This window comes from Penicillium bovifimosum, assembly GCF_028826915.1.
Source record: "Penicillium bovifimosum strain IBT 22155 chromosome Unknown utg000008l_segment0_segment0, whole genome shotgun sequence".
NCBI lineage: Eukaryota > Fungi > Ascomycota > Eurotiomycetes > Eurotiales > Aspergillaceae > Penicillium > Penicillium bovifimosum.
Genome location: NW_026622717.1, coordinates 409194 through 424521, shown reverse-complemented (window position 1 = coordinate 424521; position 15328 = coordinate 409194). Strand labels below are relative to the sequence as shown.

The 15328-nt window shown below is 51.6% G+C and overlaps 4 protein-coding genes across 4 annotated transcripts; 2 read left to right on the top strand and 2 right to left on the bottom strand.

Moving 5' to 3' along the window:
• Nucleotides 1-55: 55 nt before the first annotated feature.
• N7515_009830 (TFIIH/NER complex subunit TFB4) lies at nucleotides 56-1237 on the bottom strand (the record flags this gene model as incomplete). The annotated part of the gene is made up of 3 exons (XM_056670573.1): nucleotides 56-967; nucleotides 991-1136; nucleotides 1192-1237. The coding sequence occupies 3 exons, from the start codon at nucleotides 1235-1237 to the stop codon at nucleotides 56-58; spliced, it is 1104 nt and encodes a 367-aa protein (XP_056516946.1).
• Nucleotides 1238-2334: 1097 nt separating this feature from the next.
• Nucleotides 2335-4932, top strand: N7515_009829 (UNC45-central domain-containing protein; the record flags this gene model as incomplete). Its single annotated transcript, XM_056670572.1, has 2 exons — nucleotides 2335-2415; nucleotides 2476-4932. The coding sequence occupies 2 exons, from the start codon at nucleotides 2335-2337 to the stop codon at nucleotides 4930-4932; spliced, it is 2538 nt and encodes an 845-aa protein (XP_056516945.1).
• Nucleotides 4933-6360: 1428 nt separating this feature from the next.
• On the top strand, nucleotides 6361-10184 carry N7515_009828 (glycerophosphocholine phosphodiesterase; the record flags this gene model as incomplete). Its single annotated transcript, XM_056670571.1, has 4 exons — nucleotides 6361-6496; nucleotides 6564-9434; nucleotides 9494-9894; nucleotides 9951-10184. 4 exons carry the CDS (start codon nucleotides 6361-6363, stop codon nucleotides 10182-10184), a joined length of 3642 nt encoding a protein of 1213 aa, XP_056516944.1.
• A 1190-nt stretch (nucleotides 10185-11374) lies between these two features.
• On the bottom strand, nucleotides 11375-13009 carry N7515_009827 (putative hexokinase; the record flags this gene model as incomplete). Its single annotated transcript, XM_056670570.1, has 1 exon — nucleotides 11375-13009. One exon carries the CDS (start codon nucleotides 13007-13009, stop codon nucleotides 11375-11377), a length of 1635 nt encoding a protein of 544 aa, XP_056516943.1.
• Nucleotides 13010-15328: the final 2319 nt, after the last annotated feature.

Genomic DNA, 15328 nt, shown 5'->3' with positions numbered 1-15328 from the left:
GGGTCCGACTACTTGTATTGTTTGCTCCAACGGTGTGGCTTCCGCAAAAGAGGAATCAAGGACCCGGCGTCGGCGTCGACATAGGGGTCGCAGTGCCGGAAGCTCCATTGACGCGCTTCTTCTTTTTCTTCTTCCTAGGGAGAAGAGCAGGCTTGGCATTGTCTCCGAGATCTAAATGCGTGCCACAAGTCATGCAGTCATTACCAGGCGGCGGCTCACAGAAGATACTAAGACAAATAGAGCAGACGAAACCCACATCCACAACCCGACGATGACAAAAGCAAGCGGCCCGGAAATCAACATCCACCCGCGTGGGAACAACCAAATGCCGACGCGAGCGCTGATCCGGTAGGAAAGCCATCATCAAGTACTGCAGCAAACCACGCGGCTCAGCAAGGGCCATATACACCCCCTTGGTTGCATCCGACGCCTGCTGCAGGAACACCGCATCACCACTGAGCTTACACACGTCGATGGGGATGTGCAAGCGCTGACACGCGAATATACTATTCATGACGGGGATATACTGGTGCGCCGAGTCGCTGGATCCGCTCACGGAAACAATCAAGATGCGACTCTGCAGCCGCTCGTCCTCATTTGACGCGGAGTACCGGCCCGGTGGTGCAGACGGACCCCCGTGCGTACCTTCGGCGACTGTGTCTTCGTTGTTTGCGCCGCCGTGCTCTTCCGCCCAGGCGAGTGTGCGCCGATTGATGTGGCTCAGCGCGAGGGTGAGCGCGCCGGCTAGCATTGTCGATGTATTATTGCGGAGCTCGTCGCCGGTCGTCGACTCGATTAGGTCTTTGAGGTTGCGAGTTACTTGTTCTTCGACGAGGCGGAAGGGCCGGTATTTGTTCGTTTGGGGTGTGGTGTCGGGTGCGCCGTTCATGGTCACATCGCCGTCAGTGTCACCGTTGGAGGTGGCTGGGGGGGTTTGTGGGATGGGTAGAGCCATGATGCTTTTTGGCTGTGTGAGGCGACGACTGCGACCTCGTTGGCGTAGTTGCAGGCTAGGTGGGCGTTGATGAAGACTAGGATGTTGGCGATGGCTTTGGAGAGGGGAAGGGAGTCCTCGAGCGCGGCCCAGGCGTGCGGATTCGTGTCGATTACTATGGTGAGGAGGGATGGGGCGAGGTCTGCGATGGGATTAGCTGGGTTGTTCGGCTTGTGCTGGCGACTGGGAAGACGAACCGGTAGCTTTCAACTCGTAATGCTCGGAGGCATCGACTGAATTCATTGTGGTGAGATGTCGGATCTGTCGAGCGTGGTGCTCATTGCGAGGTTAAATTAAACTGCGATAGGGCTCAAGCAGTTTGGACTGGGCTCTTAGGGCCCAGCAGCTATCAGAGGGTACCTAATACCTATTCTCCAGCTCCGCGGTCAAGGCCAATTGACGATCTTGAGGCGATAAGGTAGTCACGGGGCGATAACGAGGACTAGCTGCTGCTATATGTGATCTCATTATCACCAATCTACATCCGACATACACTCTCATCTGTTCTTCTATACAGCTAGCTTTGAATCAAATCTTTTTCTATCTTTTAACTCGCAGCACTCGGATCTACACCGCAACTCACTCCACACAGGCTGCCTTGCATACTTCCCGATAGCCCAGATGGGATGACTGGAACTTCCCCGAATTTCTGAGCATCTATTGTTGTGACGATGAGTTTCTCTTCGGTCGATTTGAAAGGCAAGACATAGCTTCTCTTGGCATATCCCTTGGACGCGCCAAGAGATGATATTGTGCATTCCGTAGTACCTAATAACTTCTTCCATCAATGAGAAAGCCAAGTTCCCACGGAGCTAGCGGGGAGTTCGGCTTTCACCATATTCAAACCCCGGAATTGGAAGCTTGGGGATAGGCTGTGAGCCTGTGACACCCCTTGTCCTCCTAGGACTAAGCTGAGTAGTTGCTTATCAACGTGACGGCGTCGGAGGCTGTGGTTGGTCTTATCAGGCCGATTGATAATGGCGATTCGTGAAGGAAAATAGACTCCGGACAAGGATGCTCAGGTCTGGTGTATATATCAGAATGAGAAAGACCTGTGACTGTCAATTGAATCAGGCCAACGCGGCTATTCGAAAAAAACTTATATACATAAAAAGTATACGCATTCCCAACATCTTCCAACAATCTCCTTTTTCTTCCAAGGTTGGCTCCGCCGTTGGCTTCTCCATATAAAGCGGCTATCTCGTTCCCACCTTATCGCCGGGCTTCCACTCTCCACCTCCCCTCACTCAGAAAAAAAATAGCTTCCCCCATCTTTCACCTTTATTCGACCTCCAAAAACTAGTATTATACATTCTATTCATCTTCCTCGCAACCCTGCAATGGTCCAAGCAACGGGTGAAGAGCACGCTGTACAACTGGCCCGAGAGGCCGTCGAATTGGTCGACGCCGGCCATCGAGAGGTATGTCATTTCGTATCTTTAGGACCCCTTCGAAGAAGTGGATCTGTTACTGATGCGCAGTTTCCTCAACAGGCTGCCTCCCGCAATCTCCGAGAAGCCCTTTCGATCGCTCCTGAAAATCCACAAGTTAAAGCTGCCTTTCTGAAGGTTCAGCAGGAAGAGAAAGCCGACCACCAGCTACTTGAGCTCTGCCGTCGATACACCACACAGAAGGATGAAAATGCCGGCAAGGAAGCCGCAACTTACCTCCGGACTGATGGGTTGAAATCACCGGAAAACGTCGCCCTGGAATGCCTCAAATTGTTGCTAGCACAGCGACCGCACTCTCTGTCAGCGACACAGGACGATATCATCTCGGGACTGGTGCGGCAGAACAAAAGCGTTCGGCAGTACTTCTCTACAGAGCTTCAGACCTCTGTTACGACATTCTTCGATGAGATTTATGACCGGGGTGATGGCGCAGCGGTGTGCCTGGACACGGTGGTGCTAGATCCCACTGTGTGGACATCGGAGGAAACGCGATCCCACTGCGAGAGTGAACTATTTCAGCTGTTCATTGCCAAATTGATGGAATCGGGCCATGATCTCGACGGCCGCTCCTTGAAGGGTATCACTAGACTACTCGCTGTCCATGCTGTCGAGCTGGAACATTTGATTGACGATGAAGGGTTTGAGGTGATCCTCTCATCCTTGGATATGCGATTGCCACTGGAAGTACGGAGCCAGGCAACGTTGGCCACAGCCAAATATCTCGAGGTTGCCAAGGAGACGGGCGAGAAGAAGCTGTTAACCTTGATCATGTCGATTCTTGGCAAAGGCCGCATGGACGATCTAATCGTTGCGTTCTCTGCGGTTGCCGCCGTCTTTCCCGTGGCTCCCTCCGCAGCTGCCAATCTCTTCTTATCGGAAGAGTTCATGAAACATCTAGTTCCGATGGCAACCCGAGACGCCAAAAGTAAGAAGGTGGAACTTCCTGTTTTGGAACTTCTCAATGCGGCTTGCATCAACCGCCCGTGTCGCGAGGCCGTTTCGAAGCGATTTGGGGAGTGGCTGTCGCATACCCTGACCAATGGCAGTGACAAGAGCTCGGAATTAGCGGCAGTGGCCCTGGCAAAGATTCGGGCATCTGAACCCGAGCAGCCCTCGAATGGCAACGGTAAGGTTTTGGAGCAAGATAGCGATTCCGAGCTCGTTCTTCGATTTATGGGACTGATGTCTGAACAAAAGGTCGACACCGACTCCCACGCAATTGAAGGATTGGCTTACACTTCGACAAAGCCGTCCGTCAAGGATCAGCTTGCCTTCGATCCCACTTTTCTACGGAATCTTATCGCTGTACTGAAACGAATTCACGCCGATTCAGGCCCACTTTATGGCGGCATGATGGTCTTCGCGAACCTCACCAGATTCCTACCCAACCTATCCGAAGAGCAAAAGAAAATGTCGCAATTGAAGGACTATGCGGACGCATCAACCGGAAAGACGAAGGCGCCATTAGCACCACATACTCAAGATCAAGATGATGCTGTTCTGGCACGATGTGCCGCCGTTATCGATGCAGGCATCATGCCTTTGCTGGTCGAGGTTGGCCGAACCTCTTCGTCTACTACCAACGAGTCCATGGCACAGATCCTATTGTCTCTGACAAGGCTTCAAAAGTCCCGTGGTAAATTGGCCCAACAAGGTGCGGTGAAGCTGTTACTCAATCTTGCTGCCCCGCATCAGAGCAGCAATGGCATTGTACCAAATGAAACCACACGCCTTGCATCCCACGCGTTGGCCCGCATTCTCATTTCCGTTGACCCGTCACATGTTTTCCCCTCGTCTGGCTTCCCTCAGGTTACATCCGCTGTCCGACCCCTACTCTCTCTTCTCCCATCGCTCGAGTCTCCTTCGTTCTCTGCCGATCAACCCCGTGATCTACTTCCCGTGTTTGAAAGTCTTTTGGCTCTGACGAACCTTGCTTCCTACCCGCACGATGACTCCGCGCCCAAACTCATCGTCCGGGAAGGCTGGGCGGCAGTGGAAGACCTCCTTCTTTCTAGCAATGCCCAAGTTCAACGGGCTTCTTGTGAACTGGTCTGTAATCTGATGACTTGCGAATCCGGTGTCGTCAAAGTTGCGGATGGCTCTAAACAAGCGGCGCAGCGCCTTCACATTTTGTTGGCTCTGACCGATGCCGATGATTTCCCGACACGAAGGGCTGCCGGTGGGGCCCTTGCCATGTTGACGGAGTTCGACGCCGCCATAGTTGCAATCCTGGACCGACCGCGAGGCGTGGAATTGCTACTAGGACTGTGCCAGGAGGACGATGATGCTTTGGTTCACCGCGGAGTGGTCTGTGTACGCAACTTCACTTGCATTGCCACAGGTGATATTGGTACCCGTGCCAAAGCAGCCGTTCGCGACGCTGGGGGAATTGGCATTCTCGCTGCATGCCTCAAGAAAACGAAGAATCAAGCGGTGCTACAAGCTGGCGCTGACGCCTTGAAGCCACTGGTTCAGGCCCAGATCTAGTCGTTCGGCATGTTCCCTTCTCCTACAGGGGGTTTCATTCTTGAGCAAACTCCTTTTAACGTTCTCCTTTTGCATGTGACTCTGGGATAGACTGGCTGATCCAGTGGAGTTTACGATTCATCGTTTTTTATTTGCCTTTTTCTTATTTGTTTTCATTCACACAATGACCTGATCATGAGCACAGCGACAGATTTAGCGACTCCTTTTTATGTCGGGACACCTAGGGGGACGGTGCCCGATTTATAGAATTCGGATACAAAGTGCAATGGGGTGCATGGATGGCTTTTAACATACCTCAGTACCTGCCTAAGAAGAATTATGATTGACTCAGTTTTACCCCCTACTCCCGACTGCTCACCTGACCGTATATGATCCCCAACTAGTGTCACCAAGCCTGTGAGCTGTGGCGCTTCTATTTCCGTCTATAGAGTCACGGGGTCTGCATTTAAGATGTGGAATTTGATCTCTTAGTGGGACTTCACCGACATTCCTTGATGGCTTTGAGGTCATGTGCCCTCCTGATAACTGTTCTCTTTGTGCTCGCGTTAGTTACCAGTAATTCCGTACACGATACGGACCGGGACCTGTGAACCTCCGATCCAAGATGACACGGAATAGATGCCCCGCCCTGAGCGTAGTGTGGGGATCAAATCCAATTCCAACTCGCCACTACTGGACCCGGGGGATCCTTCCTACTCCTGCATGACGTTGGCCACAAATTACCATGTGATTTTGATGTGAATCAAAAAATTGAAAAGCTTCTTTCCGTCGCCAAGGTAAAATTCCACACCGCCAAACAGCAAACTTCAAATTACCAGCGCCTCAGCTATTTTAGCTACCTACACGTGCTCTACGGACGTGCTCCTTGGCGGAGATATATACCTAACCTAAGGCCGTACCGTGGGGAAGCAGCCCACGGATCGACAAATCATCTTCAGCCTAGTGCGCACACCTCGAACTGGTACGCTTTCCGAAGCTTCCAAGGTTGAAGATCCTCTTTCCTCTCACATCACTCTTCTGGCCCACGCTCTTTAGGCCTCTGCTGTGATCTATCCTATCCCGATCTTCAATCTCTCTCTTCGGGTGTGTCAAAGTACTGCGTCTTCCTCATCTTCCGACATCCTCCACTTAGACAGGTACAGTCTAGACTCTGATGCAGCTTTGAGCTTTGTCTCTTTACCCCTCTACCTCCTTTTTACCTTCCCTACTCCCTATCCTTACCTATCCATCTCAATGGCGTGGTCGCTTTCCTCCATTGCCTGCGTTCGCCCGCTCACCTGATCACTTCTTCGTGACTCTCAGGTTGATCCCGCTTCGACATACACCGAACAACACCCCCCGAACGCAATTGGAAATTACGGGCGACAAGGAGTGGTGGAATCTGGAAATAAGTTGGGCTTTTGACTCAGCAGGAACTAGTCGTTCAACATGAAATTCGGCCGCAATCTGTCGCAATTCACTGTTCCCGAGTGGAGCACCTCTTACATAAAGTACAAGGCTCTGAAACGGCTCATCAAATCTGCTGCTGAACAGATCAGAACTGGAGAAGAGGCGGATTTGGCTGGTAAGCTTCATGCGTCATTGCCTTGGATTTAATCTTTTGAATCTTCTAGTAGCACCCTACTGACCAGGACCCGGTGTTTTTCACCTTTGTGTTGGGCTTATAGGCTTTTTCTATTCTCTCGATCGAAATGTCGAAGATGTTGATTATTTTTACAACAAGAAGTATGCTGAGTTTACCCGCCGACTGAAACTGCTCGAGGAGCGTTATGGATACTCCATGGAAGGTCGCCATGCTCTCGAGCCCGAAGACCGACATGACCTGCGCGAAGCGCTTTTGGATTTGCGGTACCACTTACGCCGCTTACAATGGTATGGTGAAGTCAATCGTCGTGGCTTCGTCAAGATCACCAAAAAGCTGGACAAAAAGGTTGGCGCCCAGGCTCAAAAGCGTTATCTAGAAACAAAGGTCGACCCCGCCCCCTTCGCCTCCAACGCACGCGTGTTTGAGGCCCAGGATCGCATCAATGCTTGGATGGCAATTATCACCGACCAGTCCAAGGCGGAAGATAAAGTGGGAGATGACTCAAGCTCCACCCATTCTTCCCTATCATTGAAGCGTGGTCCGACTAGGCCCTATCTCAACCTCCCCGCTAGCGTCGTCACTGCTGTCGATGACGCACTTCGCAAGGACGACACTCACGTTTTACTGGAGCTTCTGGAGACCCTGAAAGCCACTGCGGATGAGGCTGGGGAGACAGTCTATTCGAAGGTTCTCAAGACCTTAATACAGCGCTCCATTCTTCATCGATCTCGGGCTGTTCTGGCCCTTCTGCTAAACCGAGTCGACACCCTGGAAGAAGATGACGATATCAACAGACGCAACTGCTTACACCGTCTGGTCATCTCTATAGGTCGTGAGCAGTCTTCGGCCGACTCGGAGCCGGCGGCGTCCATGGTGCTCAACTTCCCTCCGGAGACTACCCGGTACATTACGCCTGCGGCGCCACCGACTCTTCAGCCGCCACGCGCTATTGTCAAAGAAGAGCACATGTCCCAGCAGTTGGGCCGCGACGATTCAGCCGTCGCTCTCTTTGAATTCCTGTTGAAATCGCTGCGCCCAGACCAGCGGGAGTCTTTGATGGCAAAAGATATATCCGGACGTACTCCGTTGCACTACGCCGCCCAGTATGGTTTCAAGGTGGTGTGTGAAGTGATTATTGAATATCTCAGAGAATGGGACATGTTCGATGTCAGTGATGGTATAGATGGCCCTCTCTGGCAGGACGACGACGGCTGGGCTCCTCTCCATCTGAGTGTTGTGGGCGGCCACCCCAAGACCACCCGGTGTCTCTTGGATTCCGAGGAACGAAATGGCCCCAGCAATGAACGAGTCATAATTAGAAAGCAGGTCTCCAAATCTAGTGCAGTGTTGGCATTGGCGACCAAGGCCAACTTTATCGATATTGTGCAGCTCCTCGTGGATGCCGGTGTTGATATCAATTACCAGGACGAGCAGGGAGAGACTGCGTTGCACGTTGCCGCCCGATTTGGCCATGATGAATGTGCACAGATTCTGCTCGATGGCAATGACGACCAGAAGGCAGACACGGAGCTGGCCGAGAAAACTTATGGCTGGACGCCGCTCTTCATTGCCTGTGTGGATGGTCGCCTGGGTGTTGCGAAACTATTGATTGCCTCTGGTGCGGATGTGGATCGCTTCGACACCTCGGGGTGGACGGCTAAGGAACACGCAGCTTTGCGGGGCCATCTGGACATTGCCCGGTGTCTGGCGGAGGTGAGCCCAGGCGTTCCCACCACCGATCTCGATCTTTCAAGCTCCACTTCCAACATCCGTGGTCTCGAGTCTTCCTCGCCCCCTGCTCAGTCATCGCTCACTGAACGACGGTCGAATGCGCCCGGATCATCTCCTGGGGGCTCCAATATACGCACCACTGAGCCTATCAAGACTTTTGGCCACCGCTATCTCACTGACGAGAGCATGATCTTGGTTAGCTTGGGAACAATGGACATGCGCCAGCCGCTCGAAACGGTCAGCCTTGACCGCATCCCAATGGAAAACGCGCACGCGACCCAGTTGGATACATCCTTGTCAATGGTGGTAACCGCTAGTGGTGCTCATGGTGAGCCGGAGGTGATTGATTTACCTGTGCAGGACAATATCTCTACCGAGCCAATTGTCTTCCACACCACCGATCCCAGTAAGGTGCGTTTACTCTTCGACCTTGTTCCCACCTACGCTGGATCGAAGGAGAAGATCGTTGGCCGGGGTGTGGCTTTGCTTTCCAGCATCAAGCCAACTGTCGGGTCGCTCCGAATCAATCTCAAAGGTGATTCCACCGTCCCGATTGTTGCCGCGAACACTCTGGAGGTAATTGGGTCTGTGACCTTCAACTTCCTCGTCATCACCCCCTTCAAGCATCCCAACATGTCTATCACTGGCAACCAGACTTATTGGCGTTCCATGAGCTCGACCATGGTCATCGGACATCGTGGGCTGGGTAAGAACATGGCAAGCCGCAAATCCTTGCAGTTGGGCGAGAACACCGTCGAGTCTTTCATCGCCGCCGCCAACCTTGGTGCCTCGTATGTTGAGTTCGATGTACAGCTCACCAAAGACCACGTGCCTGTTATCTACCACGACTTTTTGGTCAGTGAAACGGGCATTGATGCGCCCGTTCATACTATGACGCTTGATCAATTCCTGGAGTTGGGCGTTGGACATCGCCGCCGGCCTTTGCCTGGACCCGTGAAAAGCGACGGTGAGCTACCAGATCTTGGTCCCCGTCAGCGCTCAATGTCGGTCGGCGGCTCTGAGTACAACCCTGCCGAATTGACTGAGAAAATCAAGCACACCCGCGACTTCAAGAAGAAGGGATTCAAGGGCAATACCCGCGGCGAGCACATTCAGGCACCATTTGCCACATTGGAGGAGCTGTTTAGGAAGATTCCGAAGCCCGTCGGATTTAACATCGAATTGAGTGAGTTATTACCGCTTCCCCAAGAACGGCTATTCGGTCGATCTAACCGAGATCGCCAGAGTACCCCATGCTCCATGAGAGCGAGGAAGAAGAGATGGACACTTACGCAATTGAACTCAACTCCTTTGTCGACACCATCTTGACCAAGGTGTACGACTTGGGAGGCGGCCGCGACATGCTGTTCTCCAGCTTCAACCCCGATATCTGTCTGCTCCTGTCTTTCAAGCAGCCTTCCATCCCCGTCCTGTTCCTCAGTGACGCAGGTGCCTCCCCTGTGGGTGACATCCGCGCCAGCAGCTTACAGGAGGCGATTCGGTTCGCCTCGCGGTGGAACCTTCTTGGCATAGTCACCCAGGCTGAGCCATTAGTCCTCTGCCCACGGTTGGTTCGTATCGTCAAAGAATCCGGTCTTGTGTGTGTCTCTTACGGAACGCTCAACAACGACGGAAACAACGTCGACGTAAGTTTATATCCTGTACCCCTCCACATGGTGAAACCCCTAACCATTTCGTACAGTACCAAGTCGCCGAAGGCATTGACGCCGTCATTGTGGATTCCGTGCTTGGCATCACCAACGGTCTCATTCAGCGCCAGAACAAGGGTGAGCGCACACCCGGCCCGTCACCCAACCCCTCGGCGGTCAGTGACCATGCTGCGGACGCTGCTAAGGGAGCTGTCCGAGTCCCGGTTCTCGAACAGGTGAAGCAAACACACCTCTCTCCAAATGTGAATCCTGCGACTGTTCTCTGAGAATTCATTGTTGTGCTATTTTGCATCAAGTTCTTAATAGTGGATAGTGGTCTATTTACATATTCTGTTAATAGTTCTCATTCGGCTTATGCCAGCTTCAACAGCTATTAATATCAGGTTTTGATGATCGGTACTTCCTCATTACTAGCCCTATAATTCTATCTGAGATCGTTACTTTGTATGCGAGGCAACCGCCTGTCGTGGGACTACGTAACGACTCAGGTTGTTCCCAGATCTGCATAGCAGAGGCGATCTTGCAGTGTTACACATACATCTCAGTATCTCCAAGATACACATAACTAGATGAACAGCCTAATACAGACCGAACCAATCGGGCCCATGGAAGTTTGTGTACTCTTCCAGGGCACTTATCTCGTCGCACCTTACACAAGCCGTCTCCGTGCTTCCCGTGGAGTTATACTCGATATACTCTGTCAATCAGGTCTCTCACGGAGTTTCCTAATTCCGTAATGACCACACCAGAGCGAGGGATGGTGTGTCCCCGCCCGGTATCGAACATCGCTGCAGTATCATGATCACACACGTTGAACAAGGCAAGGGCACCGTATCGGTAGGGGTCTGTTTCAATGGTACGAGGTGAGTTCTTTCTTTGGTGTTGCGGGTATGCATATTGCCGCTGGATTCCGACTTGGGACCTCACTGTCTCAGGTATCGATACTGCCTCTTGGCTCCGTCTTGGCCGTCGTCTCGTGACATTGCCGAGTCTCTTCACTCCTGAGGAACCAATAGCACCAAGTAGCTCTATTACACGTACGAGTAAATTTTGAAGAATTAAAGGAATGGACAGGTCAGATTGCCTTGCATTCGCGACATAAGAAATCCGTTAAGAGAACCACAGCCGGACTCCGCCAATCCATAATCTTGAACCCGCAGAAACCCATTTGATAAACCCATTTGGATTCCCCCAAAAATGACAAACTCCTCGTATATGCATATTGAATCCAATGAGAAAGGAATAAGGATGATAGGGGTAAACAGACGAAAAAGAAAGATGCTCTCTCAAACTATGCCCATGCAGTTGAAACAAAAGTAAAGCCCAAGTGATCGAAATCACCTCGGGTATCATGCGCCGATGACCGCTGCACACCAAAACAGATAAAATATAATCACAATGAAAGGGACGGCAGGAAGATCTATGCTGAGTGTGCCATCGCGATTGAATGGCGGATTTACGGCTGAGCGGACTTTCCAGCTACAGCCACAGCCACAGACACAGCGGCGCCAAGAATAGCGCTCTCGTGTGCCGGGTTAAGGAGGATAGAGGATCCGGTGCCCGGGTAACTCTCCTCAGCCAGCTGATCGAGGTAGTTCTGGCAGGCATCGCGGAAGCCAGGGTACTTGTTGATGACGGTACCGTCACAGGCAATAGTCAAGTTCCTGTCGCTGTCTTCGCTCTCGATGACGGTGACTTCGGGTGATTCTTTATCGAGGGAATCGGTGATAGATGGCGGTGTGGGGAATTCCACCTCGTTGCGGAGACACCACATGCTATGAATGGCTGTGGCTAAGTATCCAGTCGCACGGCGGGAGACGGTCTGGCAGACGCGACGGACAAATCGTAGGTCTTCGACGGAGGGAAGGCTAGGGAAGATGTGCTGCTTTTGAAGGAAAGCGGCGGAGGCGGAAAGGGAGCTGGAGGAGTCCTCTTCGATGAAGGCGACGATACTTGTGTCGAAGGAGTAGGGGTCACGCATGGAGTGCGGCAGCTCACCGCCGAACAGGCGGGCGGTTTCAACGGCCTCGACGATTATCAGACGTACAATCTCACCCAGGTACCGCCCTGTGATCATGTACTCCAGTGGCTGGTAGTCCGGACGCAGATGCGTGCGGTTGAGTACGTCGTCCCACCGTGTCATAGGTAGCACACCGCCACCGAACATGCTCATCTCAGTGTTGATAAGGACGTGCTTGGCGTAGTCGAACCAGCCCTCTGGGCGGACACCGAACTTGGACGTTCCAATCTCACTCACTGGGAAGTGAATGGCCATGTTTGTACCGGTACCCAGAATGAGAGACATGCGAGTCTTCGGATCAACGTAGGCGCGTGACAGTAGAGCCGCCGAGCTATCGTTCACAATAGCGGCGACCTCCACGTTCAAATTACGCTTGCGGCATGATTGGACGATGAGACCACCCAGTTCTTGGCCTACTGTGCCGTTGGAAGCCTTGAATCCTTTACCCATATGAATCAACAAGCCCGTGCTGTGCGAGGTCTGTTCAATGGGGAAAGACCAGGATAGACCCATAACCAGGGGCACGTCGCCACGTCCATACTCAGGTCCAACTTGCTTCAGCATGGTATCAATCTGCCCCGCCATCCAGTCAAAGAACTCCGTTCCTTCCAATAGTTTGATTGTTTCGTCAATGTACGTCGAAGACTCCTTCAAAATCTGCAATTCCTCATCTCGGCCGTTCAATTGGATCAAAGCTACGCGAAATGTTGAACCACCAACGTCCAATGCCAGATATGTGCCCTTCTCCGAGCCAGTCGGGAGCGCGGTGTCGTACGATGGGAGCATACAGCACGGGCTGGTCTGTAAACATTCTCGGAACTGTGCGCGGATCTTTTCGGACATATCGAGCATGTTGCGCGTTGATAGCGGCGTCGAGAACGAGGTTTCTACTTCTTCGGCGAAGTCGTCGAGAGTACGGCGTTTCCAGTGGGCGCCAACAAAAGGCTTTCGGCGGCGTCGCGAGAGCCCGCGGAACAGGTCCGGGAAGAGGACCATGTTTTCGAGCACAGCGACCACGTTATGGAACAGCTCTTGCAGTCGGTGCAGCACCTTGGCCAGTGGGGCCGACATGGTCGGGTTGGAGAGGAAGGGTAAAGGCGGAGAGAAAGGCGAGGGCAACCGGAGGTAGTAAGAGATCGAAGTCCACGGGCGCCGAATTATTCAGGAATCATGCAGCAGATAGGACCAAAGACTAAAAAGGAAATATGTGAGGTTATAAGGGTTGAAGGAGGGAGTGCAAGCCGATGTGACACTCCCACTGGAGTTGTGTTTTGAGTGGATCGGTGGGAGTGTAGCAGAAACAATAATCCCCACCCTGCTGATTTAAAGTAGGGGGGAGAAGCAAGAATAGGGAAGAGAAGATAGAACAGGGAAGCAAAAGAAGAAGAAGGGTTCAAGACCCGAAGCATGGATCAACATTGGCCCATTCTTGAGCAGTGTCACCGTAAGTGCAACTGTTTGGAGAACGAAGCCCTTGCGGTGTCGCAATGCGTGGGGGGGGGTGTATGGTACTGTAACCGTAATTTTGAGGATTTATTTTGTTCATTGCCTTGGCTGTTTGGTCGGAGCCAATTGCTTTACTTGGTACTTGACTTTAGTGTCACATTGGAATATTCTGACATTGTTTCATGGCTTAATTTGATACCAGGGCCTGTAACGTCAATACCTGAGTGGAGTGGAGTTACATGGGAGATCTACAATTAGGAACAATTTTAAACTGCCATAACGAACTGGTCAATAAGTAGTTATCGAGTGATAGAAAAAGGATTGAAAACATAAATAAGAAAAGAAAAGAAAAATAAGATCACCAGCCTAACGATACCCCCAACTACGAAGAATAGAATACGCATTCCCCGTACGTACTCAATGACCCCCTGGAGTGCAACGGTGGTAGTCGGCCCAACTAGTTAAGTCGGGACGGTTACATGTGGAAACACCCATCTTCTCTGTCTCTCTCTTCCTCTACCTTTGTCTTCAAATCTGAAACATCTCTGCTGGACTAATAAGTTACCCTCTGTATTTTTATCTTCTTCTTACCCACCTTGTCGGGATATGCTTTCACTGTGACTTCTACAAACTTGCCTAGATTTCACCTATGGATACATTGACTCATATCATACTACTGTTGTACTGAGTCCCCTTATCTGCTAAGATGTAGAATATGCCCCTGTCACACCTCATTGGTTACAGGGTCCTCCCCTTTGAGCCTCATCCACCCCCAATATCACCCATCTCAGCCACCTCGCCTCATCGCCTCATCGCACCCGATCTTATAATACACTTCGAAGACATTCCATCTTGCTTCAATTGCCATGACATCACCCATGTTCGAGCTCTACATTATCAGTCCATAGATGCAAGGAAAGCAAGAGGTATTTGAAAGGCCATTCCTCCATGTTTCAGCCCTCAGTAAGACCACAATAAGCCATGAGTATTCACGTTCTATGGAATTGAAGCCAGGCCTGGTAGATCTTTTATTGCGGAGATTAAGCGATCGCGATTGTGATGGTTCAGAGCCTTCAGTATAGAAATGAGCCCTCTGTTATCGACAGGTAAAATGTTGAGACTGTCTGGACTACAAGTGCTGTACCTGATTGAGTCTTTCGGCATACCTTTGTCCACGTGGTTGGATCTGCAAAATCCAGCGACGAAACATGACTTTGGCGAGCGGCTTCGTCATACCATCTGCTGCTGTTTGTGCTGTAGGAATTTCGACAAGCGATGTGTTTCGTAGCTCCATGGAAACTCCGGATTCAAGCCAAATGAATAGATCAAATGGGCTTATTCGACTTCAAATCCCAAACTCCATGCAGCTACCAACACATTGCCATCAGCCAGCTCAGAGATCATAGATGAAGCCGCCGCAGGATCAGTGTGTTATCGACGTGTCATGTCTCCTCCAGTCCTCCTTCAGCTTCAGTATGCGAGCCGTACAGACACAGTCCAGTCTGTCCGGAATACTATCAGTCATCATGTAGACAATTTGGGATGCAAGCAGTGTGTAGACTGTAGAGGCGCCGACAGCTCAACAAGTCCCCGCACCTGCAACATATGAAGATGTTGGTGGGGTGCTGAAGATGGGAAGGTGGATCCCTGGGCAAGTGCGCGTAATTCCCTAGCAAGATTCCTGAGTAACGTGCTTTTGTCGCTATCGACCAATCACGACCCACGGTGCATAGGTCATGTGATCACGGCCCTGCCATCTTAAGCCGCTTTCATTCCAAACCTGGAAGTCCTCGAAGTCCTCGAGAAGCATTTCGCTTTTCTGTCATTTCGCTCCCCATGCAATAGGTCTGCCTAATGCCTTTCAGGCTTTCAACCTTTGGTGTTGTGCTAGTTTGAACGAGTCACCAAAACAGACTGGCGGTGGCAGGTAAGCAGGTTAGCATA